This window comes from Convolutriloba macropyga, chromosome 4 (genome assembly GCF_964194025.1).
Source record: "Convolutriloba macropyga chromosome 4, txConMacr16.3, whole genome shotgun sequence".
Taxonomy (NCBI): domain Eukaryota; kingdom Metazoa; phylum Xenacoelomorpha; order Acoela; family Convolutidae; genus Convolutriloba; species Convolutriloba macropyga.
The window spans coordinates 72,517,335-72,545,296 of NC_134471.1; the positions used below are offsets into that span (position 1 = coordinate 72,517,335).

The 27,962-nt window shown below is 37.3% G+C and overlaps 1 protein-coding gene across 1 annotated transcript in view; it reads left to right on the forward strand.

Annotated features, from left to right (window-relative positions):
* Nucleotides 1-10,140: 10,140 nt before the first annotated feature.
* The window catches only part of LOC142338162 (neuronal acetylcholine receptor subunit eat-2-like), a 41,013-nt gene continuing 23,191 nt past the window's right edge, over nucleotides 10,141-27,962 (forward strand). The window contains exons 1-4 of the mRNA XM_075387799.1: nucleotides 10,141-10,563; nucleotides 13,851-14,012; nucleotides 14,883-15,086; nucleotides 17,186-17,602. Of these exons, the coding sequence (XP_075243914.1) occupies nucleotides 10,338-10,563; nucleotides 13,851-14,012; nucleotides 14,883-15,086; nucleotides 17,186-17,602 (1,009 nt within the window). The 5' untranslated portion in view covers nucleotides 10,141-10,337. The remainder of the gene's footprint in view (nucleotides 10,564-13,850; nucleotides 14,013-14,882; nucleotides 15,087-17,185; nucleotides 17,603-27,962) is intronic.

Genomic DNA, 27,962 nt, shown 5'->3' on the forward strand with positions numbered 1-27,962 from the left:
TTGTTTTTTTACTTGACTGACCGTATAATTTTAGTTAAAATGATACTGCTTTTCTCTCTCGTATACATAGACGTAGAGGCGCAAAGTTGACTGATGAAAAACACGTTTTCTGTAGATAACAAGAGAGACGATATCTTGATAGACTCAAATCCAATGCAAAAAGACGGTTTCTCATTTTTCTTTTTAATTGTGTATTCGGCATAGAGACCCAGGTCAACACTTCATAGGTTTAATACGAGAATCATATGTGATGCCATCTAAATCCTAGCGTATTTCGTATTACGACCCTTGCATGCAAACAAGGAAATCATACACAATCCTTGCATAAAACCTAAGTAATCATACAGGTTCCTTTTAGGACAACCACGATTCAATTCTTGAACTCTAGTATAAAATCAAAAAAGTATGTATCATTGACAACCCGGGTATTTTATGTAAAACTGTAATTTTGGATCCTATGAAGCTGACAACCTACGATGCTAAGCCAACTAGAAGCACTTTTTCACAATCCATGTCAGTGGGCTTTTTTGACAAATGTTTTTATACCTTTTTAAACTGACATTGAGCTTTCAAAACGGGATAACGTGAAAAAAAGTCATTTTTAGGAATATTTGAGCCCAGAATGGTGCAAATTTCTTCGTCACTTTTTGATTTTTTTGAAGAAATAGTCTTCATTTGACGTTTCTCAAAGTTGATGAAGTTTTATTGCAAATGGTAACGTCCTTCTATGTAAAATTGGTGAGATCTTTTACTTGATAATGCAAATTTGAACGTTTAAATTATACTGATTTTTCAATTTTATCGAAAAATTGCGTTTTTCACATTATAGCCCCGTAGCTTAGTGGTCAGAAATCGTGTAGCCCTCAAAGCATGAAAATTATACCTTATCAGGGGGCTATAATTTTGTGGGGAGGGGGCTATGATGGGAAAGACCAGAAAATAATTGTCATTGTTTGAGTTTTTCGGCTTTTCGTTGCAAATGTAATTTTTAAGCATTTAAAAACGGTCTATTGAATGATGTTTTGAGAGAAAAATTCTTGCTGAATGTTCTAACAACACAATTTTTGGCAGTTATACAAAAATTTACAAATTTTTGCCGTTTCTTGAGTTAGTCAATCATCAGGATACATTGAAACTCCTCTGCTATTTAATAATAGATCATTGCGTAGTTTCAAATGATTTTCAAGATGTAAGTTTTTCAAATATTAGCTATATTTCAATGAAATTTGCTAGTTTTTTCCATTTTTTGAAAATAATCATCCTTTTTCAAGTTTTTCAATCTTTAGGTGCCAAACAAACGTTCAAGGGCTTGAAGAAACGTTACGGCTCAATTTTTTTGCGCTGAATAAATGGTCTTCAAGGTCATAATAATATAAAGATATTCACCAATTATTTTAATCGATATTTTTTATTATTTTCTGGAGAAACAAATTAAAATTATTTAAAAACTCATTTAAAAGAGAAACGCAACTTTGTTTTTTAAGTGTCTACACTACTCAATTATTAATCGAAAAATTTGACAAAAACTATAAGGTCAACTCAAAAAATTGTTGCAACAACTTATTAAAAGGAAGAGTTTTCAGCAATCAGAGGGAAACAAAAAATTGCGTCTTTTGTTGGAGTTCTAGAGAGCACTCAGCTAGTTATATTGAAAGAAACAATAAATTTTTTTCCAAAAACTTTGAACTCTCAATTTTCTTCAACAATTTGATTCGATAAATTTTTTTCCTATGTTTCCGTCAATTTGAATTTGAAATCGTTTTTTTTGGTGCCCGGAAAAGTGTGAACGTTAAGCGTGGAGCGATCTAAAACATAAACAAAAAAATTTCTCTTTATTGACTTGATTTTTTTGACTATGAATAGTTTCGAACATTCAGAAATTTGGAGATGAAATGCAATTTCTTCTTTTGTTAATTCGAAGATATATGAAACAAATTTTGAATTAGATTTTATTTGATCTGAAAAAAAACGAGACTTAAAAGGTAAAATGATTAAAACATGGAGTAATGGGATATAGGTGGCTCTTTATATTTACTCTAGTCCTCCAATGCGTGTGTTAATTTACCCTTTTGAAAGTTTTATAATGCAAAGTTTGTATTACAACTGAGTAAAGTTTTCAAATGAACAACAGCTGCTTTAACTTACACTCCTACTTATTTCTATTATCTAATGATAACTCAAATTTTTCATGAATAAAAACATTGCAGTGTTTTTGTCAGTTCAACTCTATTGCTTAGACGCATATGTTTATTTTCAATTACTTTTTATTTGACAACAGGCAAACTTGATACACATAACTGTTCTTCATAAATTTGCTTTAAAACGTACTTTGTTCAAGCAGTCTTTAGTAATGAATAAAACATGAACAATTATTACTCGCGGCAGATCAAAAATTCAAATTTTTTGAATTAAATGTAATTCTTCACGCACTGTTCTAATCTAATCAGGCGTTGATTTATTCGTGAATATCGATTTCGCTGAAGCTGCCGAATTAATTGACACTTCTATGAATTTGAAATTTATTGCATCTTTTATAATAATCCATCATCATGCATTGTTCCTTGAAAGTTTTTTGTTCCGACCCCTCTTGAGGGGCGGAGGAACTATATACTCAAATGGGTTTTTTTTGTTCAATCAATTTTCGCCGATCGATATATTCATCGTAGAGAGTTGAGACTGGTATCATTAGAAAGCTCGTCCAGCGTAGAATATGGAATTAAAAAGATTTTTTCAATTTTCGTTTTCTTGAGGGAGGTATCGAGGTTTAAACTTCTGAAAAAAGTAGAGTGAATTCACGTTGTTTTATTCACATTTTCCCAATTTTTTGCCTAATTTTACGTCAATTTTGCTAAGACTTGTTGAAATTTTTAAAAAAAGCGTCTTTGATTTTATTTTTAAGGACAAACAAGCCTTGTTGATTATTCTGATTTTGTTTATTTAGTCAAAAACTCTGGATAAATATTTCAAAATTCAGCCTTTTTCATCAAAAACAGCACGAAATAAGCTACTTTAGTCCACTTTGATAAAATTTGCCTGCACTACACCTCCAAACAACACTAATACAATCTTTGTAGACTCAGAAGGGGGCTATTCCTACTTCAGCCTCCGCTGAGAGTGCTCTGTAATTAAAACTTTGCCGTTTTTTGCTAGCTTTACTCGTTTATTATCAAAAATGCATATTTTTTTTTGAGTTTTCAACTAACAAATTATCTATATCTACAATATTCAAAAAATCAATAGTTCCTACCGGACAATAGGCATTAGCAGGGCTCGTTTTGGGCCAATCTTGGACTGTTACAATCCAAAAAGAATTCGGATTGCAATCAGTCGGTCTTTTTTTTGAAAAAAGACATTTTTTTATTAATAAAAAACAGAACATATCAAATGAAAGCTCAGGAGTGATAGGTCCAATTGGCTTCCTAAGCAGCTCCAAGCAAATGCAATTAGTTTTCAACTTGAAAGTTTGTGATCGTTTCGACTTTTAAAAATAATTGATTTTTAAATAAACAATGACTTAATGAACTTTTCCTCCATTTTTTTTCCTAATTTGGTCAACTTGCAGCTTAGTGTCAGCAATAAAAGAATGCTTCTTCATTCTACTGATTTGAAATTTATTTTCGATTGCGTTTTTAAGCCTGAAGTTATTGTTCTGGCTTTGACACTATTTGATTTCAGATTTTTTTTTGTTTTTAGAAATTTGCAAGTTTTTACGTTTTCTAGTCACATTATAACATTACTGACAGTTCTCATATCACATTATTAGCGTTCAAAAGGAAACACAATTCAAAATTTTAAAATCCTTAAAGATATAGATTATCGTTTTAACGGCCTCGACACTTCTTTCTTCAAGAAATTAATTGATTTTTTTAATTTTGTCTTTAACTGTCATTTTTACTTTGTCATTTCAGTTGTATTAAATTTCCTGTATAGTGATAGTTTTCACTGGTTTTTTTATGGAAGAATAGACTGTCCGGTATTCTGATATTAGTAGATAGCTGATGGCTTTCATGACTTTGAAAACAATCGTTTTCCAAAACTAAAAATATAAAACTTTTCAACTTCGTAAGTTTGTTCTTTTTATTTTTCTTTTTGGTACCTAATCTCGTTCATTACCGGCCAAATATGACATTATGAGTGTCAAGGGAAGGTGTCAAAAGGGATTGCTGTCCCAAAATCTATTTCTTTAAAGAATGCGTTATGACCTTTCTGACTTCGACACCGGTTTTTCACAAAAAAGTTAATTAATTTGATTTTTGTCATGTTTGACGTTCTTTTTGTAGACGCAAGAATTATTCTGGAAAATTACAGGTATCAAAGAATTCCTCTGGATGAATAAACAACCCTATTTAAATATTTCATTCTGTAAATAATGTTTTTCATTACTTTGTATATAATTTTATTTCGAAAAAAATCAAAATAATTAGATACTTTTGCACTTTTCTCTTTTTGTCTACTTGTTACCTAGTCTCACTAATAAATGGCCCAATACTACATTATCGTTGTTTGAACAAGGCGCAAACGAATATATTTTGAAGGCCGAAATATGGTTTGACGGTTTTGACAGCGTTTTCTGGCAAGTTTCAATTGAATTTTTGTTTGAGGTTTTTTTTGATGTTCTTTTTAGCCACTTAAAGAAATGAATAAGGACAGGTCCTAATGCCCTTCTATAGAAGCATTGGTAATCGTAACTGGGCTAATTTACTTGATTTCTAATGGTTTTAATTACTTTGAAGTTTATTGTTTTAAAAAAATTTGCGAATTTTTTAACTTTACTGTTTTTGTTCTTTTTTGTCTAATCGTTATAAAGCCTTTTTATGGACCGGTCCATATCTTTTCTGGTGATTTATAAGTTGTTTAGTTTTAGGTTCATCTGACGGTATGTTAACTTTGTTATTAAATTTTGTTTTTTAAAGCGGACAAAAGGTTTTTGATTTAAATGATGTTTGTTGTTGTTGTTGTTTGATTTTGCTGTTCGTCTTGAATAGCTTTCCTAATATTGGCATATCACAGCAATTTAATGCTTGAGTTTTTACTCCACTGAGTTATTTGCTTTGGAGGCTATCTTATAGTTCATACACAATTTTTTTGAAAAATACTTGGGCTTTTTTGGGTTTTTTGGGACTCCCAAAAAATATTTTTTGGGTTTTCTATCTGTTCCTCATTTGTAATACAATTATGCCAAAATTTTGGATAGGCGGGGTTCAGAACCTTATGTGCCATCGCACATTGCTGAGCCGCCTTGTTGCTTTTAAGTTCATTTTTTTTCGAGTCGTTTTTCTTTTGTTTCATTTTAACGATAAATCAAAAAAGATTTTCAGCTAAACTAAATAAAAACATAGAATTTACATTACCTTTGACATTCTAACTTTGGTCTTCTCACAACATAGCTCTTCTCGTACCTTAAAACTTTGCGTTCCTCTCTTAAGGACAACTAAGAAGAGAAATGATTTTGTTTGAAACTTGTTTCTTCAGTTCCCAGTAACTTCCTTTAAACCACGTTTTCTTTGCTACGGATGTTGTTGATTTCAATAGTTGAAATCATTGGGTTAAACTCCACTAACCGTTTTACTAATAAAAATGTGGAAAATACTGCTATGCATTTTTATAATGCTTGAGAATTTCCAATACCTCAAAACTTCAAAAGTTTTACTACAAAACTGCTCGCAATCGAGAAAAGAGTTGAAAGTATGCGCCTTGACAATGAGATGACGCGTTTCAAGTTAAGCTTCAAAGCAGGATTCATAACTATTTATAACTGAATTTATAACTAAAAAGCCATTCGGCGTTTTAGAAAACACTTTAACTGATTTATATTTATTTTAATTTTTTGCAGCCACACAAAAAACTGCGGAAACCATTTTTGTTGTGCCAAGAGATTGAAAAAAATGGACTTGTCGGTGAACAGAACGCGTATCTATTGCTTCCTTCAACTTGGACAGGCGCCCTTGTTCCGATTTCTGATATTTTAGTATTACAATTAAATCGTCTTCTTCAGTCGTCATAAAATCGAATTGTTGAGTCTCTAATCTTTCATGTTGAATTCTGCCAGTGTTGGCGCCCAATTTCAGCACTCAGACCCATCAGATAGCAAAAAATATTTTTGAAACTGAAAATATTAAAAATTCGAGAAACGTCAAAAATGAACAAAATTGAAAACTTTTCGCAAATTGGGACTACATTTCCATTTTCCATCTCCAAGATTCTGGGAAGGGAAAAGAGGAGAAATCAAATGCTCTGGCACTTGGCTAGTATAAACTCTAAACTACCCGCGGACCAAACGAACAAAAATCCATCGCACCCATTTGTGTGGCTGTTAACACTTATATAGTGCTAAGATACATTTTTCTTATGTCATCAAATAATGCTAAAAATCTTAATAATTTCATTCAGTAAATTTTTTGTTGCTTCTTCGCGAGAAATTTCATACATTGGATGCATTTATTTTTGCGTATTTATCATCCCTGTTAATGTCAATGAAAGCAGATAGTGCAGTAAATTGACATTTAGTAAGTAAAAACTGACTTAAATCACTTTTTTGGATTAACCAATCGGGAACGAGTGACGATTTTGTGGTAAATAATATTTCACTGCTTTCTTACTTTTACATTACTGTACAAGTATTTTAATTGGAATAATTAGAAACTGTTACAAAGAGCAGTTGGCTCTGATTTTGACCATAATTTTAATCTTAATAAACTTATGTCTTTTCTTGTTAGGTTTTGATAGATTGTAAAACCGGCCGATTTCATAATTTTAGTTGAGGTTTCTTACAAGAAGTTAGCAACTTTTCTATTAAACATTTTGAACATAGCTTATCAGTTTGATTATTCTTATCTTCTATCAAACAAAAAGTTTTTTAAGCGCCCGAGCGACTAATAATTTTGACAAAAAATATTGGCAACTGGAACAGAGTGAAAAACCAGCCCGGAAAAAGAATTACGGTGATAAAAATATTGGTCCAAAGACCCGGAAATTGACATCAACAACAATACGAGCGAAGATAATTCAACTCAGTTTGGAGGACCGACCCGGACAACAGGAAGAAAACAGGCGGATCATGGTATGGTTGACAGCAAAGCAACAGAAGCAACAACTGTCAACGCCAAGATGTTATCCGAGTAAGATCGTCTTGAATTGAAACTGTCAACAACAACCGGTAAGCATAGTGAGTTAAGTGAACGTCAAATGAAACATTAGAAAATTTTTTACGCTGATTATCACGGTCATAGCGGGATCGGAGGAGAGATTTAAGAGTACATTGAGCGCAGCAACGAAAACTTCCAACTCAGAGAACTGAAGCTAAAAAAGTGTCCAACTGCAGTGGCTCCAATTTCCAGTCATGGGGTAATAGAAGTTCAACGTCCTCGCGCTACTTGCTTCAAGATTTAACGCATCGAATCTAGCAAGCAATTCTGGACAAAGTGTGAAAGCAGTAAAACCTTGGTGGCAGCAGCGCAAACGAGTCAAACCATAAATCTTACCAGATCAAACCAGAGGAAATTACAATCATAAAGAAAACTGCCTCTTAAGGAAGGAGCTGCACAAGCAAAAACATCAATCAGTCTCTTTCAGAGGCATAGTCTGCATTTCAGATGGACCAAAAGATTGTGATCAAACAAGAGAGACTGCTCTTCAAAATGAACACTATGGTGCTAGAAAATCTCGATGCCGCAATTGAGGAACTCGATGAACACATAGATTGCCTTCAAAAACTGATTGCATCTCGACAAAACAGGGCTCCTTTGACAAACATTTTGGTTAAATCAACCAAAAGGCAATTTTCCTATTCGCTCATTTCCGAAAATTTCCCGATCTGATACATGAGAGAAATTGCGTTGACGAACCACTTTATCTATGTGTTCAATAACAGACAACAGAGTCAGAGTCCAAAAAATATAAAGCAGTCTTCTGCTTCTCAGTACAAATAAGAAAATATCTGGAAAAAATGGAAGCATTTTCCGCAAGCAGACTGTGTAAGAGATTGTCAAATCACAGAAATCTCTCAACGGAATTGCTTTGGAAAGCAGCTCAAAGTCTACGAAGAGGACTGTGGCGACTGCACAAGCAATCTACAACATGAACATTTTGAGCTCAGTTTGTTGGATCTGAAAGGGAGTCAGCCCAAAAGAGAAGAAGGTTTCAACCGGAAGCACAGGTTGCAAACAGTGGCACGATGATAAATTAGTAACGGCAATTTGCAACAACGAGGTTGTCTTGTCATTTTTTGTTGTTTCTGATGAGACTGGCAGATAAAAGAGGCCGGTCAAAATAGTGTGTATGAAACATTAAGGAGCAGTATATGTAGAATTCGACCAGATAATCCACACAGAGTCATTCTTAGCTGCGGGGACAAGATTTATTGCACAGCTTGGCTACCCGAGTGCCATCCTCAGCGACAACGGAACGAATTTCGTTTGAGCAAGCGCTAAAACTTGACGAGCTGAAAGTTTTCACGGACGAGCGAAGCGTTTAGTGTTACGTATTCGTCAACCTTGCGTATGTCAATATAAGAAAATAGTGCAGTAATAGGACTTTTACTGTGTAAATATTGACTTAAATCACATTTATTCGATTAACCAATCACTAGCAAGTGACGATGATCTTATAAAAGATATTTCACTACTTATGTACTGAAACCTCATAAATTTTTTATTGTACCTTGATTGTTTTTAAAACCGTTTTAAACATTTACAAAGAGCGTTTGGCTCTCAGCTTTACTACAATTTGATTCTTCATTTTGTGTTTTTTCTTGTTAATATTGAGATCCTATAATTGGCAAAGTTTCTAAGTTAGTTGAGGTTTCGTACACGGAAGTAGTACCATTACTATTAATGATTGAAGTTTAACACACACTTTAGTACGAGACACTACTTGTTTTATCAATTAGGATATTCTTAACTTCAATCAAACATAAAATGTACAGTTCTTTAAACGTCCGAGCGTGTAATAGTTTTCATTAGATCTTCTTTCACTTGGAACAGAGTGGAGCCAGGCCGGCGTAAAGGCTCTACCAGTTGGCAGAAACCAGCAATAAATGAAAAATGGATGTAGTAACCATCTTCCTTTCAATAAAGATACAGCAATGAGACTATGAATCAGAACTGCTCTAAGAGTGTATGAAGAAACCTCCTAATCAGAATGAAGTCAGCATCGATATAACAGTATGAATCAGAGCATCTTAGGACCAATTGTATCATGAATAGAGTCTGATTTAGTACTGATAATAAACGGGATCAGTATTGAAATACCTGTAAAGTTAACCGCGGCCATTTCATTTTCCGCGTTTGGTAATCTATTTAAATTTTGTAAGTGTGCTAATGCATCCCTGGTCGAGGATTCCGCTCAAATTCCGCTGAATCGTTGAAAAAAGATGCATGAAATGAGTGGAATTTGATCGGAATAAAATAGCAAGAATTGAGCGGAATTTGACCGGAACAGAATATGTAAGCAAAGAATGGATGAAATGATGAATATTAAACATATTATGATCAAAACTTAAGAGAAGTCACTTCTGCAGCGGATAAGATAAATTTCTAGGCTCTAAAAATAGTTTTCCAGGCCCTAAAAAAAACAAGATAGGTCTTTAGGCTTTACAAGATAAGTTTCTAGGCTCTTTAAGATTTGTTTCTAGACAGGGGTTATTATTTGCGTTTTTATACGCTAAAATTCAGCTCATTTCTTGCATTTTTTTATTCTACCCAAATTCCGCTCATTCAAGTCGAAAAAGTGTAAGTGCTTTGAGCGGATTTTGCTAAACTGCGTCCATTAAAATTCCGCTTATTTATTGCATTTTTTCCCGCTCATTCCGCGTCTAGGGATGTGTTGAACTTGGAAATTATTATCCTTTATTCGATCATTACAAATAGTAACCTTAAAAGTAATCAAGAAAGAGGCACTTGTAAGTCTGCTTCCTAGGTAGAGTAAAAGGAAAAAAATGTATGAAACAAATGATTCGTTTCCAAATTTGTCTGAAAAACGATTTGTGAAACAAAAAACGAGTTCTCACGAAACCAATAGAAAAAAGCTTGGAACTTTTATACGTGCACATCCGTTCAAAGGGCTTATAAAAAATACTTTACATTTTTTCTATAGAGCTCAATTTAAAAACCATGTTCAAAATTTTATCTACAATGTGGTCATTTTTGGCATTAAGCGTGGTGAGATTGTCTGTAGTTTGAAGTTGAAGACAATCTTTTTGATAAAACAACTTTTTATTTACCTTCATTACATGACCAACTTAATTATTTAATGCTGGTTAGCTATAATAAATTCATACTCTTCACAGTTAACCGATCAAGTTTTGACGAACGTGTTTTGTTGATGTGCTTTTAAAATCCATGTTTTTGACAAATAAAACCATGAGATTCTTAGATAATTCATTGAGCCTCTATTGTTTATTGTTTATTGTTGTTGGGTTTCCTAACATGTTGACAAGTACCACTAGCACTGATACCCGAAATGGAGTGACGCAACAGAACAATTTGCTGCAACGTTTGCAAAATTCACTGCCAAAATATGTTCCACCAGATGATATGGTCGACAATACAGTCCATATCTTTTTGGGTAATTTGTAATACCTCTTCGGCGCCCAAACTTTTATACCTCATCATATTGATATTATGAACAACTCGTCAGCCTAAAATAAAACTCGATTCTGTGCCTAAAGATTCTGTTCGATAAACCGACGTGCCGTTCATCGTACCATATGGTGCCGTGGGCATTTTACCAGAATCTTTTGTTCGCAGATACTTCACAGATTCCCCAGCTTTTCATCGGACTGTCTTTTGTAAAATAAAATTGACTAAGTTTCTGAGAATAAAATATCCAAATCGATTTAAGGAATACTTATACAGCTAAAAATTAGACCTAAACATCAGGTGGTTCTTGTCAAGTTTCAGAGATAATTCCGTGGCAAAAATGAGCTAAATCTGCAAAACTAGAAAAAAAATGATAAAGAAAAAATTGAGAACTTTATTAAATATTGTCCTTTTTCTTCGATATTTTGATTAATTTAGAAGCGCGCCGCACTCACACCCCCCCACACACACACTCAAACACACACACACACACACACGCACACACACACACACACACACACACACACACACACACACACACACACACACACACACACACAAAACGCACATTTCAGTGCTAATAATCGCCTTAAAACGCAATTTGATTGCTTTTATCAGTTTTTCTTTTTGATTCTCAGCATATGCTTTCAATGTTGATAAGGGTGCTTTCATGAAGCATTTGTGATTTCGTCATTAGTTTTCCACCTATTTGATGTGAATTTTGTTTTCTAGTCACTTAGAATAAAAATTTCAGTGACGGTTTTAAAAGACATAAGCGAACTTCTATAATGTGTTCATGCGAACTCTATTCAGTTTTCATTCGTATATTTTTTTTTCATCTCGGTAAATTTTGGTTAAATACATAATTCTGCGGGCATTTTTGGTTAGTTTTGTGTTCTAATAACCTAAACCAATCAATGAGAAAACGACTTGGTTCTCTATGCTGGCATTACTAAGTCAATATTTTATTGTTTCTACAGCTCTTACGCTTTCTTTTTTACGATTATTGAGTTAAATTTTGCCTTTTGCCTCTATTGGATTTTCTTTCTGGTTTTCATTAAATGTCGTTGATTAAAGGTAATATGTGATTTTCTATTGAAACATAAGTGAAATTGTTTTGAATTTTTTTTTTGAAATACTTTAGACTATGTGGTTTTGACACAATGAAATGTCGTCTTTCTGGTTCTTCTTTTGTTATCATCTGTAACGAACCATTGGGACTTCTAGAGAGCCGTAGTTTTTTCTATAATGTTTGATTAGATCAATATTTTCTGCTTTTAATATCTTTAAATTTGTTAACCTCCGCAAATTTAAACTGATTATCGATGTTTGCTTATGATTTATTTTTTTCCTTTCCTGTTTTGCTTTTAGTCTGAGTACTAACTGTTCTAGATAGTTTTATACTCTAGCCAAGTAATATTTTTCAGTGATTTCGTTTTTCAGCTAGAGATCGTGACTTTGAACCTTTTCATTGTTTAAAAAGGATTGTTGGCATTTAGATTTTCTTCCCTTTTTACTGTTTTGTCTTTTTTGCTGAGCAATGACTTGTGTATCAGACTTATAAAACATGGATTAATTTTTTCTTTTTTGTGGATGAAAACAATGTTTAGGACACATTTTGCTTATTAATAACCCCGGTGAATTTGTCAATTTTGCCTTCACTTGTTGTTTTTGTATCTTCTTCAAAATTTTTTATCTCTTTGTTGCCATCTGCAATTTTTGAAGAAAAACAAAGAGGGCAGTTATCAATTGCAGTGCACCATGAACAAGTTGCTCATTGTTAAATGCAGTCATGCTTTTCAGTATGTCTCCACCTTTTAATCATATGTTTTTTGTTATAAATTGTCTGATATTTCTGAAAAAAAGTATATTGTCCAAATATTGTAACATAGATTTACTTCAAAGAAAATCAGGTTCTGCTTTTTCCAGTTCTGGTCTGCTTCTTTAGCTCCAAATTTTACCTCTGATTATATTTTTCACTATCAAAGGCTTAAAATATTTAAATGAGTTGAAAATTGCCATTTTTTCTTCTCAATTTTTGTAAATTTTGACTCGAGATCTGAGCTGTTATAAGTTTTTTTGATCAGTTGTCTTCTCATTTTCTAGTTAAGATAATTGGATCACGTATGCACCATGAAATCAAACTGGGAATTTTTGCTCAACTCTTTCAAACTGCTTGAGAAATTGTGTTCTTGCAAGTTTGATTGTTTTTTGGCGAATTCATTGATGCGTTATCCAGCGGCTTTAAAATATTATCCTATGGTGAACTAAACCTAAAATTCTGATAGAGTATGATCAAAATGGATATGCATATATATATATATATATATATATATATATATATATATATAATATATTTATATAAATATATTTATATATATAAAAACACCTCGCAGAATTTCCTCTTTTTGTGTGCATCAAATGCCGGTAGACTTTTCTTCTAGGGTTCTATTTAAATTTCATTTCGACTTTTTTGATCCATTAATGTTTCTTTTGTTCTTTATATATATATATATATATATATATATATATAAATATATATTTATATATATATATATATATATATATATAATTTGTTAAAGTATATAGAGAGTGAATATATATATATATATATATATATATATATATATATACATATATATATATACATATATATATATATTTATATTGTAATAAAATTCAAAAACAGAGAGCAGTTAAAGAAATGTTGAGAAACAGATATCCAAGCTCATTGGCTTAAATTTCAATTTTTGTAGTTTTTTTAATTTTTACTTTTAAATTTAAACTTCATTTGAGTTTTTTCAAATTGTTTGTTGCTGCAAACTTTTCAATATAATTATAGTCTCTCCCTTGCTTCTGATAAATGTGTACTCAAAAACTCAGTGCAAAAGTGAATCAGCACTAAGCCGAGATTTTCTTACACAATCTCACACCGATATTAGATTAAGTGGAACTATAGGAAATACCATTTTTTGGCACCAACTATCTTTTAAAACGTTTTTCATAATTGTCGTACTTATCATTGTTTGTTTAGTGAAACTTTGATGAATCCTCAGGCGATATAACATTAGATAATGATATAATTTTGGCAGTCAGTTGTTAAAGAGGTCTTATAAATGGTATCAAATGAGGCCTATCTCGCGAAGGCAAACTGTTTACCTAAAAATTACTGAAAAAATAGGCTTTTGATATCTTTCCCGTTATGGGAAAATTAAAAAAAATCATTTCTTGCAAACATGAATAAAATGCATTATGCTTCAACATTTTTTTCAGACTTGTACCAAATCTCAGATGTGAACGAACAGCAAGGAGTGATAACAGTTAAACTGTGGTTGTATTACTACTACTATTCTGAAGAAGCCAAGTGGAATTCATCAGAGTTCCAACGACAAGCTCTTCTTGTTCCCAAGGGGACATTCTGGGAAGCAGATATTGGTAATTACATATATATCAGGTGTTCTAAAAAGTATTAGACGGCATCAATGTGCTCTTGTAATCGGAAGCCGAGTACCCGGGCGGAGGAATATTTTGCGAAAAAATATAAACCAACTTCAGCAAGCGCTGAAAACTTATTGAAAGTTTGCCACAATATTCTTTCATAATTTTTCTGTGAAGAAGTGAAAGTGTTGAATTTATATAAAATCAACGTTAAACGCGTTAGCTCTGACAACAATTATTAATTTTTCTTAATATGCTTTTTAATATACTGCAGTTTCAAAATTATATTTGTTCCCAGTTCAAATTTAGTCCAATGTGGTTTGTCAAAATTAAATTTCGGTCTGAATATTTCAGAGTTGCTTCACAAATCATGTTTTTGTTATTCAGATCCTCATGCAAATGCATTCTGATTTCTTGATTAAGACAAATCTGGCGATTTTCATTTTGGATTAATAAAGTTTGATGTTGGACAATAACAGAGATGATTTATAAAACTTTCAATTATAAAACTCAATTGAAAAATTCCATTTTAAATACATGATATATGTTTCTGATTTATATTTTTTATTGATTTAGAAAACGATAAATTGGAATGGGAAACTGAGAAGTGAGCTTGCTCAAAGGGTAGTTTTTCAGTTCGCAACTTTTTACTTTATGATAGGAAAAAACAACCACGATACCAACGTTGTCGTTTCCAAAACAGCGGTAAAAAACAATTCAGGGGTCGAATAATGGTTCAACCATAGGTTAATAAAATCAACCGCGAAGAATTTGGGAAAAGATTCTTTTTGATCTACTTCTGCCTAGGCTATCAAGTCTTTTCACAGGAGCGAAACCAGGCACTTCCAATTTAATTGATTGTTTTAGTTGAACTGGATGCTATTGATATTGTTCACCAATCTTTCGACCATCAAGTTGTCTTTGGACCCACTGGTCTAGTCGCCTACCGAACCTCCATGTCCACCATCAAGTTCTCTTGCGACTTCGATGTATCAATGTTCCCATACGATCAACAGACCTGTGAATTCAAATTCGGCCCTTGGGCTATCGACAAAAAGTTCTACAGATTGGGTTAGTTGAACTTTGGTATCGGAGCAACATTAGGTAGACAGGTCGAAATCTAAATTGGGATCTATTGGCTTTGATCACAACCAAAGGCAGTAGCCGCTAATACCAGTTGGTCCGCTTTTAATGTCGGCGCATAAACAACTGTTGAATTAATATTTTTATAAAAAGATCTGGGCAGATTCAACTGAAATGATAGATTACTAAGATATTAACTTATCAAGAGACTTGCTACTATTGTTAAAGGTGCCGTGCCAGATCGAAATGACCCCTAATCAGACCATCCTAAACAAAAATGGTCTCTAATTGAACTCAACGGCGCTCGAAATTTTATCCACGCTCATAGTGAGCTCAAATTAATCTCAATCAATTAATTCACCAAACACGTGCGCTCGAGTAACTTTCACGCGCTTGAAGTGCACACAAAATGACTTCCCGTGTTGAGGACAACTACGAAAAAACGACAATATTTTTTGAAAGAAACCGTCGTTTTCGTCGTTTTCTTCATTTTCATTAGTTTGCGTCGTTTAAGTTGTCTTTTACGTGTAATAAATGATCGTTTTTCGTCGTTTTGTTGTCGTTTCTTACGTCGTTTAATATTTCAAATGCAATCGTCGTTTTTTGATCGTTTTTTGTCGTTTTTGTCGTTTCTTACGTCGTTTTTTTCCCAAAGAAATTATCGTTTTGTGATCGTTTTTTTCGTCGTTTAATTGCTCTCACTCCGAAGTAAAGATTGTTGCTAATAAAAAATCGTTTTAGCATATCTGTAGTAAGGGCCTGATAGCGCATGGAGCAGAGCATCAGGTAATTTATTGGGAGTATAATGGTTCCAATCCCAGCTTACAATCTTACGTAAAAATAACGACGAAATAACGAACAAAACGACGATTACCACGTAAAGGCTTTGATCGTTTTTGTCTAAGGAAAACGATTAAAAAACGACGACTTCTTACAAGTGAAAAACAAAATTCCTTAACACGGGTTTTGATCAAAAATATATGCTGTTAGTAATCATACCGAAGTATGCTTGAATTCACTTATGATGACATCCGCTTGTGCTCTGAACAGTCTGATCAGAGCATCGGTACCGATGAAGGTGACCGCCGTATTGGTCGACATGGCGTTTAACCGACAACCAAAAAATGAGAAATTTTGCCGACAATTTAAGTAAAATGAGCGATAAAATTAATTCTGAAGCTGTGATTGGCCAATTTAAATCATTATTCCTGAAGTGGACAAATGTACCGTCAACTAGCGTAACGAAGGTCTATATGTAGTCGCAACCACTTCCCGCCTCCCCCCGTCATGGCTGGTTGCTGCCACAGAGAGTTCAAGTGGAGCGCCACCGACCGCACACCAAAGATAGTGGTCCGCCGAACTACTGATATATGGATCAATGAGACTTTTTTGACCAATTATGATAAAACTGTCGGCTAAATTTCTCATTTTTTCCTTGTCGGTTAAACGCCCTGTCCGCCTATTTTCCTAGCACCATCGATAGAATTTAATATTTTAGAACTAAAATTTGAGTACTGATACTGAGTTTTTTAGGATCCGTTAAATGTATTCATATCAACTATCACAGTTTTCAACAATACATTGGTTTAAGAGAACACTTAAGTTAGAACACGTCTCGCCTACGAAAACCCCAACATTTGAGACGTGGTACGCTTTTTGAAATCCTCGTTCCACTGTTCAAGCACAATTGTTAAAAGTATCTTTTCATTAATATGTACAAAAATAATTCCGTTCCTATCAAGAGTCGTTCACACTAAGAAATGTTAAGGTAAATTTAATTTAACGGAACCGTTGTTCAGGGAAAGTTCAGGAATTTTTAAGGTAATGTTAAGTTATTAATTCATGTAATTTTAAGGCAAGTTAGAGTAAAATTTAAGGTTTTTATGAGTGAGGCCTTAACGTTTCAAATAAAGTTCAGGTAAAATTGGTCTTAGTTAAGGTGAGTTAAGGAAAAGCAAATCTACGTGAACACTTAAGGCGAGTTAGGATGCTTTTAAGTAAATTTACCTTAACTTAATTTAGTGTGTTGGAAAAATCTGGTAGGTGAGTCTTTGGCAAAATCGTGACAGGTCATTTCTGTCTTTCAGGCCCGGACTCGAACATTCCTCTTGAAATTGCAGATCTCGCATACTACAAAAAGCACGACGAGTGGGAGCTTATTGAACCAGTTGCAATCTCATTCGGTGAGCGTGCATGGCGGTTTAACGCCGTTTTTGACCAAATGATTGTCGAGGTCAACCTAAAACGTGAACATTTATTCTATTCAGTCATTTTTATGCTACCTAACATGCTTCTGTACATTCTGTCGGGTCTTGTTTATTTGGTTCCGCCCGAGTCGGGTGAAAAGTTGTCGCTGGCAATTACGGTCCTGCTCGCCGCTATCGTGTCATTTGGAACCATTGCGGATATTTTGCCAGCCAGTTCTCGGAACTTCCCAGTTGTGGCTATTTTTGTGGGCATTGCAGTGACGCAAATGACTTTGGGTACAATGTTGACGGCTGTTGGTTAGTGGTATTGTCCTTAATATTTATCTTTTTTCGTTTGACAAAAAAACATACTGGCTTGAAGTCAGTCAATTTATTCCGTTGATTCTGGTGCAACAACTCAAACTAAACTTTAACACTTTTTATAAAGGTGTAAAACCACTCTTTCGGATGCTCAATTCAACTCATTCATCGTCAGTCTTCCAAATCGATATATAAAGCAACGTATCAGCATTCTTAACGTATTAAGTCTAGTACGTACATAGCAACAAGTGAGAGTTTAGACGGCAAGGTTTTTTTGATGCTCTTTTACTGGTTTTTTGTCTGATGTCATTGACGTCAGAATCAGTTCATAATCGATCAACAATCGTCTAGAGAACCTAAAAATATTAAGCCTAAAACCGCCTTATTCGATACATATCATGGTATTATTTACTTAAAATTAGGTTATACGAACTTTTCCGGAACTTTTTATGTATATTAGACGCAATTCTATACGTAATTTAAATACTCGATTCTGATTGGTTAATAATCTCTCGCTTAAATCTATTTAGTTACTAACATCCTCCGGCCCAGAAGAAGATGCTGGGAGAATGGGTACTAATTTTACAAGCGGGCGAACGAGCGATCCGGAGGACGTGCGCAATACGGCGGAGCGTGCGACGCTGTCGGAACCGTAACGAAGTTCAGTGATCCGAGCAGTGGGGTAGCAACCCCTTGGGTTGGTCTCTTCAACTACCCAAACCAAATCACCGGTCTTAAGGTGATGCTCGGCAGGCGTCTGCCACTTGGAACGTCGGTTCAGCGCCGGTACGTATTCTTTGATCCAACGAGACCAAATAGCGTTAGCGTAAGACTGCGCGCGGGCGTAACGTTTACGGTGATCAAACTCATCTACGCCAATGATGGACGGGAGACTACGTGCTTGGTTACCGAGGAGAAAGTGATTAGGTGTTAATGCTCCTAGGTCGGACGGGTCGGCGCTTACGGGCGTTAGCGGACGTGAATTAAGTGCATGTTCGACCAGACAAAAAGTGGTACTTAAAACCTCATCCGTTAGGCGACGTGTTCCAAGGATTGTGTAAAGTACGCGCTTGAAACTACGTACTAGCCTCTCCCAGATGCCACCTTGGTGTGGCGCACTGGGCGGGTTGAACCTCCACTTGATGCCTTTGTGGGCAAGTTCTACAGCGATGTTGATGGTGTTCCACTTTTCGATGTTCTGGCGTAGTTCTTTTTCCGCGCCAACAAAGTTAGTGCCATTGTCTGACCAAATAATGGCTGGTGTACGTCGACGGGAGACGAACCGCTCCACTCCCATTACACACGAACTGGCGTCCATGGAAGGAACGATTTCGACATGAACGGCACGAGTAGTTAAGCATGTGAAGAGGAAACCCCACCTCTTCTCGGTAGTCCTACGTACAGTAACGTAAAACGGGCCGAAGTAGTCGACCCCGGTGTTCGTGAAGGGAGGAGACTGGTATGCAAGTCTTTCTACTGGGAGATCAGCCATGATGGGTTGAATAGTGGCAGCGCGGAACATCCTGCACGTAAGGCAGTTAGATTTAATGGAACGTAGTGAGGAACGTAATTTAAGGATAGTATAACGTTCTTGTACTTTTGCCCGCAGGTAATCAATACCTTGATGATGATGTTTGACGTGCGTGTGCCTGAGGAACAACTTTACAAATGCATGGCGTGCGTCCAGAACGATAGGATGTTTTACATCAAAGTCAACTTCGACCAACCGCTTGATGCGGCCTGCCGATCGGATTAGACGATTTGGCCCAATAAAGGGAGAAAACGGGGCAATACGGCTACTCCGTTTAACGGGTTTGTTTTCGAGAAGATCTTTTCTCTCTGCATTGAATGACTCCCCTTGCACAAGATACTGGAGATGACGCTCGGCTTCGTCAAGCTCCGTGGGGTCTATGATGCTACCATCGACGTTACGGTAACATTCGTGAGAAGGTAACAAGCGGAGTGCGTACGCTGTTATCCGTAGCAACTTCTGATAAGAACTGTACTTATCGAAGGGAATTAGTTGCGGGGGCGGTTCCTTAGTTGACTTGGTTACGGATGCGGCCAATGATGTATTGGTTTCGTCAGTTTCCTTAGTTGTTATACCAAGTTTGATGTTTTTAACTACTTCGATGCTTGGTTCGAACGGGAATTCCGTGGTTCTTAAGAAATCTGGACCCCTCACCCAGCTACTTGATTGCAAAACCTCAGCGGACATACCACGAGTACCGGCATCTGCTGGATTATTGCTTGAGGCAACGTGGTTCCATTCGTCAACGCTAGTGTGTTCTAAAATCTCGCAAACACGGTTTGCAATAAATATTGGGTGCTTGGTTGCAGAGTTAAGCCATTGCAAGACAGTAGTGCTGTCGGTCCACATGAAAACCCTGTTGACTTTTACTGTGAGAGCTCGACAGATATCTTGTTTCAATCGAGCGGCCAGTAGCGCTGCCTGTAATTCCAGCTTTGGAACAGTCATGACCTTCATAGGTGCTACGCGAGCTTTACCCAGGACAAACGCAAGCTCCGTTTGGGGCCCACTCGAAGTAGTTACTCGAGCTCGGAGAAATGCAACGGCACTGAAAACTTCTTGTGAACTATCGCCAAACATGTGTAGTTCCAGGTGTTCAAAGTTTCCGGAAAAGTAGCTCCTTGGTATAGTGATTGCGGCAAGTTTGGGTAGTTCTACACTCCATTCGAGGAACCTTTCAACAGTGTCTTTTGGTAATTCTTCATCCCAGTGCTGCCCGCTGATACGCCAGATGTCCTTTAGTAACAATCGGGCACCAACAGTAAATGGTGCCATTAGGCCGATGGGATCGAACACCTTAGACACTAGGCTCAATACCAAGCGTTGTGTTAAAGACTTAGTTACTGTACTGGAGGTACCCCGACTCACAACTAGAGTATCATTGTTGTGATCCCATTTCAACCCAAGCACGTGCGAAGATTCCTCCTTAGATGAGGAAATTACTCTTGGTTCGGTGGACTGAGGTGACCCATCAATTCGATCAGCCAGATTTGGTACATTGCTTACGAACTTAGTAAGCTTGAACCCACCTAGATGGAGAAGTTGTACCAACTCCTTCGATCTTTTGAGAGCCCTCTCAGGTGACTCCACCGAATCCAAGTAATCGTCCATGTAGAAGTTTTCTAGGACGGCTTTGGTTGCTTCCGGGTACTGAAGATCATTGTCTCGGGCCGTGCGTTGCAGTGCATAGTTAGCGCATGTGGGCGAGTCTTTAGCCCCGAATATATGGCGCGTGTATTGATACACTACAACATTTGTTGTGGGGTCCTCCCGCCACAAAAAACGCAGTGATGGCTGGTCCCAATCAGGGACACCCACTTGGAGGAACATACCCTCGATATCTGCGGACACGGCAAATTGATGTTGACGGAACCTAAGTAGTACATGGATTAGGTTTTGGAGGAGGTCGGGGCCAGTGAGCAAAGATTTATTCAAAGAAGTACCGTGGAACTTTGCTGCACCATTTAATACCCTACGCACTTTTCCCGGTTTGTTCGGATTGATTACGGGATGGTGTGGTAGGTACCACTCTCTATCCGACCGCTGCTCTACCTTGTGAGCATCAGGGACTGTAATTAAGTAACCTTTTTCCAAGTCTTCACGGATGGTATTAGCATAAGTTTCTTTCAATGATGTATCTCTCGATAGCCGCTTTTCGAGAGACTTGAGCTGTACCAGTGACGAAAAGTAGTTATTCGGGAGCTGGGTGTTGTCATCAGCCCATAACATACCGACATCGTATCTTTGGCCGTTATGGAAGGTTGTTGTTTCAAGTATTTCCTGCGCGCGAGCATCCGCTGCGGATCTTGGGTCAACTTGCTTGAACGCGCCGTACGATTCCATATCATACCAAGATTTAACCTGACAAGCTAATTCAAAATCCTGTTCAATATTGGCTTTGAAACACGTGGAGACTAAACTTGAGCTTGACGGGAGTGGGCCACTTAAAACCCAACCTATGGGCAAGCGGACAGCGAATGGTGAGCACTTTTCGTCGGCTGAAAAATACTCTAACGGGCGGATGGCATGGTAGACATCCTGTCCAAGTATCATCTCAATTTCTCCATAGCTATATCTTACTGGATCTAGAACTGCCAAATGTGGGTACGTTTCTTGCATGGACTTCACGTCAATGATGTCGGAACCTACGTTTAATGTTTCCCTCACGTAGGGACGTACAGTAAATGCTTCGAAGTCTTGATCTTTGTGAGGTGTCACAGTCAATTGAACCACCTTTGTGTCTATGAGTTCTTCCGTGTTTATACCCTTGACGGTCAGTTTTAATGCGGTACCCTGCAAACCGAGTCTAGCTGCGAGACTATCGGACACCCAAGAGTTACTGCAAGCGGTATCGCATAAAACCAACGCCGTAGTACTAAGACCAGAAGAATTAGTAACTTTCAGTTCCGTGACCTGAAGGAGGCCTTTGACATCCGTCACGGAAGACAAAGTGGTTGTTTTGCTTGGTTGCTGTTGACCAGTAGATGGCCTACTTGTACCTGCGTTCGACTTCGAAGTATCGATGTTGTTGTTTGTTGAGGGTTTAGCTGGAAAAACCCTTTCAGCTCCATGAAGTAAGGTGTTATGGGAGCTGTTGCAACCATCTTTCCTACACTTACGGGGACTTGGACATTGCCTAAACATGTGTTTATCACGCAAACAAGAGAAACAGAGCTTTGCCTCAGCCACGACCTTGGCTCTCTGTGTGGGAGTCTTTTCCTTAAAGACACGGCATTCCCACAACCGGTGGTAGCCTTTGCATACAATGCAACTAGAGATTGATGTTGACGGAGATCTCTGTTGCGGCTTAAAGTTACTCTTCTGTTGCGTATTTGCAGCAAATGCCTTTGAAGCAACTTTTGATCTGGTTACTGAGTTGTTGGTATCCTCAGTCCTTGCTTTAAGTGCGGTATTCTTCATTAAATCGTGCGCTTCGGCCTTCTCTTTCAACCAATCGTTGAAATCAAGAAGAGTAGGTTTCACCCAATGCTTTTTGACCGTGAAGAGTGACCATGACTCCTTCATATTGGGTGGTAGCTTCTGTACGGCGGTGTTGAGAAGCGCAGCGCTCTTTAAATCCGAATCGTATGACAGCGATTTAAATACCCCGACAAGACTTGAAATGCACCCCGAGTAGTTAATGATGTTATCGCTATTGTGCATCTTCAATGGTGGAAAGCTGTTGAGTTTGTCCAAATGTGCACTTACGACCGCCTGTGGTTGGCCAAATTTACGTTCTAAGGTCCTCAGTGCGTCTTTGTACATTGCGCCGCAGTAGGCGAACTCAGCTATAGCTGTTTTAGCTTTACCTGTAACGAGGGTCTTAAGGTATGTCAATTTTACATCATCAGTTAAGGACTGAGAGTCAATTGCGCTTTTAAATTGACCATACCATTCGTGCCACTGTAGAGGATCCCCACTGTATTGTGACAACTTCCATTCGGGTAGTGGTTCATTCCTCTTGCTAGATAAGGCGTCAGTGAATGCCTTAATCAAGCTTGCATTTTCAGATGCTGGCGCTGGAGGCGTGGGATGCGGTGGGCCACCCCAACACAATGGTATCGGAGCAGTATGCCCGTATGTTGGATGTATAACCGGCGTGACGAAGGGTGGCACGATGTTAGTAGTTGTACTAAAGGGGTTAACAGGGATGCTACAGTTAGCTGCGTAGTTGCTTTTTGGATTATGTTGTGCACTCATTTGCAAGATGGGATGGCTGATGGTGGGGTTAGCTGTGCTTGGGGGTAGGTACGGTTGAACATTTTTGTAGGCGGTAGCATTATTTGTCGCCTGGTTTACGTTTGGGGGTTTATTCTGTGGAAAACTCCACAAGTTTAGATCAAGGTTACAGTTCTGGGGAGGTCTTTGTGCTGTAGGACACGGTACCAGGCGGGTTTGAGGTGAATGGACAATGTTTTGTTGTGGAATGTTGGGGACGGGTAAGTATGTTGCTGTGCTCGCTGGAATGGGCGACGGAATCACGGGAGGCTGAGGATTTAATAATTGTTGAGGCGGGATTACGGGTGGCGGGTTCACGAGTGGGTTTAGAGGTGGAGGGACGTTATGCGGGGAATGGGCAATAGGGACTTGTGTTTGGTGTTGAATGTTACTTTGAGGTGGATTCTGTTGTTGCGGATCATGAAGCATTGACATATGTAATTGACAAGGCACACTGGAGCTTTTTGGACCCAAGAATTGATTTATTTGTGGGTTTGTTGAAAAATCAGGTACAAAGATGGCGTTCGTTGGTGCAATAGCGGGTGACGGTGGCCGGGGAGGTTGCATAGGTGGCTGAAGTGGTGGAAGTGCAACATTTTGTACGTCGACTGATACTTGGTTCACCTTACCACTGCCTGAGGGACTATGTGCCTGCTCGACTCTTTGATCAATGAGTGATTGCTGCAGTTGAGCCTGGAGATATTCCCGATATAAAGCTTCCTGCTGGGCAACAGAAATTGCAACTCCTGGCCGTGTGTACTGAGAAAGCATTTCAAGATGATGTAAGTTATCGGCAACATCACTTGGGTTTTCTGGAGGATTACTAGGGGAAGTATCTTTAACAGGAGGGTCGGCGGTTGCTGAACCAGGACGAGAAAAGTTTAACTCACTTGAATTACCTGCTGGAAACGAATTTACCCAATCCTGAACAAGTCCCTGACTTCTATCTGATCCCCTATCTTTAAACAAATTCAGTTCACTTGAGTGGTGACTAAACAATGAATGATTATCCATTAAATCAGCCTCATCTAATTTAGCTGCTGCAACACGCTGGCGGTGGTCTTCCTCCAATTCTTCAAGTGCCATCTGTTCCATTTGTATTTCAAGCTCCTTTTTTCTCATGGCAATTTCGTGTTTTTGTTTAGCGAGGCGCATGGCAGCTTGTTCTTGTTTCTCGGCCTCTTCGCGTTTTAGTTTTGCCATGAGAAATTCATGTTTACGCTGGCTAGACGTTGATGATGTTGTTCGGCGTGAACTTCTCTTAGATTGGCCTTGAAGATTAGCGCCCTCACATACGGTGTCTCGGTCAGCAACTGAGTCAATATAGCTTCTAGCCGCAAGCAAGAATTTATCATTGTTCTTGGTTACATCATCCAACCATTGCTCAAGGACAGGGTAAATTGAATCTGGGTTCTCCGCTTTACTGGCTAAGTCAAATAGTTCTTCATTCTTATGCACCAGTTTACTGAAGGCATCCTTTAACTTAGAAACCAAGCGTTCAACCTTAACCCTCCTGTCTTGACGATCTATGGCATCTGTGATGTCCTTATGGATGTTACGTAATTCAGATTCCAAATTAGATCTTGCATTAAAGAGCTTTTTCAATTTATCCTGCTGTTCGGCCATGATATTGAAATGGCTAGTTTATCAACGTACAGTAACTTTCAACCAAACACGTGGAATGAGGGTTATACCGAACCCAAATGACGACGACTTGATAATCAAGACGTCGAAGAGCAGAAAAGAAGTTACCGAGTAATGAATTACTCGGCGAAGGTAAGTAAGAAGACGAAGCACGACGAAACGGGAAACGAAGCGGACGGGGCGGGAAGGACGGGCGAACGGCGCGCAACGCAACAGTGAACGGAACGAAACTGGCGAAAACGCGGGTGGTAAACGGGCGACGCAACGGACGGGACGGAAACGCTGAACGAGCGACGCACGAAGAAACGTGAGACGAGACGGACACAACGGAGGCGTTGAGCGAGTAGCGCGCAACGAAACGGAAAGGCGGGTCGGAACGGGCGGGAGACGATTACACAGCGAGCGGGGAGGTCGGGAACCACTATGCTAGCAGACCACAGCAACAAACTCAACCAAACAAACTAGCCGTAACTCCAGAACAAACTTAAGTCACACCCTAGGATGGAGGAGAGATGCTACTGCACGAGGCAAACTAGCACAAGTCATTATGGGGCTTAATATATACAAGTAACGAACTAATTTACGGCAAAGCTGTAGTATACTAAATGGATGAAAAGAGCAAGAAATTTACTAGCCGTAATTCTAGAATAAACTTAAGTCACACCCTAGCAGTATTCAAACCTAAACAACCGATCAGCATACCAACAATATTAAACAAACTACAGCAAAACTTAAGTAATATGCAGCGCTTTTGTATTCTATGAAAGCTGGAAAAGTGAAGAAACTATCTAGCCGTAACTCCAGAATAAACTTAAGTCACACCCTAGAAGGCAAAACCTTAAACCAACTAACATTCATACAGTTACACGCAAACATACAGCAGCAAAAATCAAAATATACTACAACAGGAAGGCTAGTAAATTAGTAAAGTTGAAAAGTCGAAGAACAATCCAGCCGTAACTCGAGAATAAACTTAAGTCACACCCTAGAAAGCTGTAAGACCTGAACAACAAACCAGCATACTAGCATATTCAACATACTACAGCAAAAACAACAGCATACTTCATCACATATGACATACTATATCGAAATACGGAAAAGTAAACGTAGGAAAAGAAAAGCAAAGTTTTGGGAGAGCGACGTTATCGAAAAAAAAACGGAAAACGGAGAATTGTAAAGTTAAAGAACGAAAAGAACGCGGACGAAAAACGGTATATAAACGAGCGACGAGAAAAATTATGCGAATTCGATAATTTTGTAGGCCGGAGGTTGTGAAAATTTTCACAACTTTTTCTGTGTAATGAGTTTCACTCAATTAACGAGCCTTCTGGTTGAAAAATCAAAATTTCGACAAATTTGTCGAAAATTTTATGCCTTTGTCCAATTTTTTTTCAAGTTTTGGTCAATTTTTTTTGCAAATTCTTGATTACGGAACGATAATCCAGTAAACTGGACGGTTTTAAGCTTGAATATACGGTTTATCAATATTCGGTACTGATTTTCTAAAGTTTTAAGAATTGCATCAAAATTGACCAAAATTTTTCAAAATTGAACAATTTAGCATAATGTTTTATCGGCTTTCTCTATATCAGAGGTAATTTTTCGATTTACGAACTGACTTGATTACTTTTTCGGATTTTTTGGTAATTCTGCCAAAAATTATCAAAATCGGTGTTTTTTTTTCGCTCTTAAATTACAACTGAGGGTTTTTGGTGACCAGTTATTCAAAATTTTTGATTTGATTACCCCACTTAAAATCAAAAGTTCATGGGTTGTAGTTCTTGCCGTCTAAATTCAAATAGAGATATATCGAAGTAGGATATAAATAAAAATTTAGAGGTTCTGTCTTACAGTTTTTTTTTTTGGAGTATTTTTTGTGTCCTGTTCGTCGGTAGAATGCCTGCTTCTCTTTCAATCTCGGTTCCTTTGCAATTGAAACTGCAAATCTCATTTCTTCTGGGTCATCGACGGTGAAAGCTTCTAGATTCCATCTTTATATGGTTGTTGTGATTGAATATCGATATCCAACGAACTTAAAAAGGATTTGAATTCATTTAAATCGGACTCCTTCATAAGTTGATCCGATAAAAATAGTGCAGTCATCTCCCACTTTAAATTCTTCCAGAGGGAGATTCATTTGTATGGAAACAGCTCTGATAACTCTTGTTTTCCTACATCCATTAGGACCTCTGACATTCACCCAATGAATTAGTCACGTTTTGAACCTTCTTTGGATGTTAACTTAATTCAGGGTTTGACAGGGCATGGTGCGCTTTCTTGAGACAGCACTGGCAGCATACTTGGGGGTGACTTCACTTTCCTTCACAGCATCACAAAACTGCAGTGTCACATCCCAGTCCGGTTCCAGGAGGTTGCTCCTCGTCGCCTTTTCCAGTAACTTGTCAAAATTTCCCGTGCTGAAGGGCATCGTTTGTTAATTCTGTTGCGATCGAATTTGTCAGTTTGAGCTCAATATCAAGTCTAATTCATAAGTATCCCGCAAGATTCAGATTAAACCTGGGAAGTTGGTCGCGGCACCAATATAAAGGTGTAAAACCACTCTTTCGGATGCTCAATTCAACTCATTCATCGTCAGTCTTCCAAATCGATATATAAAGCAACGTATCAGCATTCTTAACGTATTAAGTCTAGTACGTACATAGCAACAAGTGAGAGTTTAGACGGCAAGGTTTTTTTGATGCTCTTTTACTGGTTTTTTGTCTGATGTCATTGACGTCAGAATCAGTTCATAATCGATCAACAATCGTCTAGAGAACCTAAAAATATTAAGCCTAAAACCGCCTTATTCGATACATATCATGGTATTATTTACTTAAAATTAGGTTATACGAACTTTTCCGGAACTTTTTATGTATATTAGACGCAATTCTATACGTAATTTAAATACTCGATTCTGATTGGTTAATAATCTCTCGCTTAAATCTATTTAGTTACTAACACTTT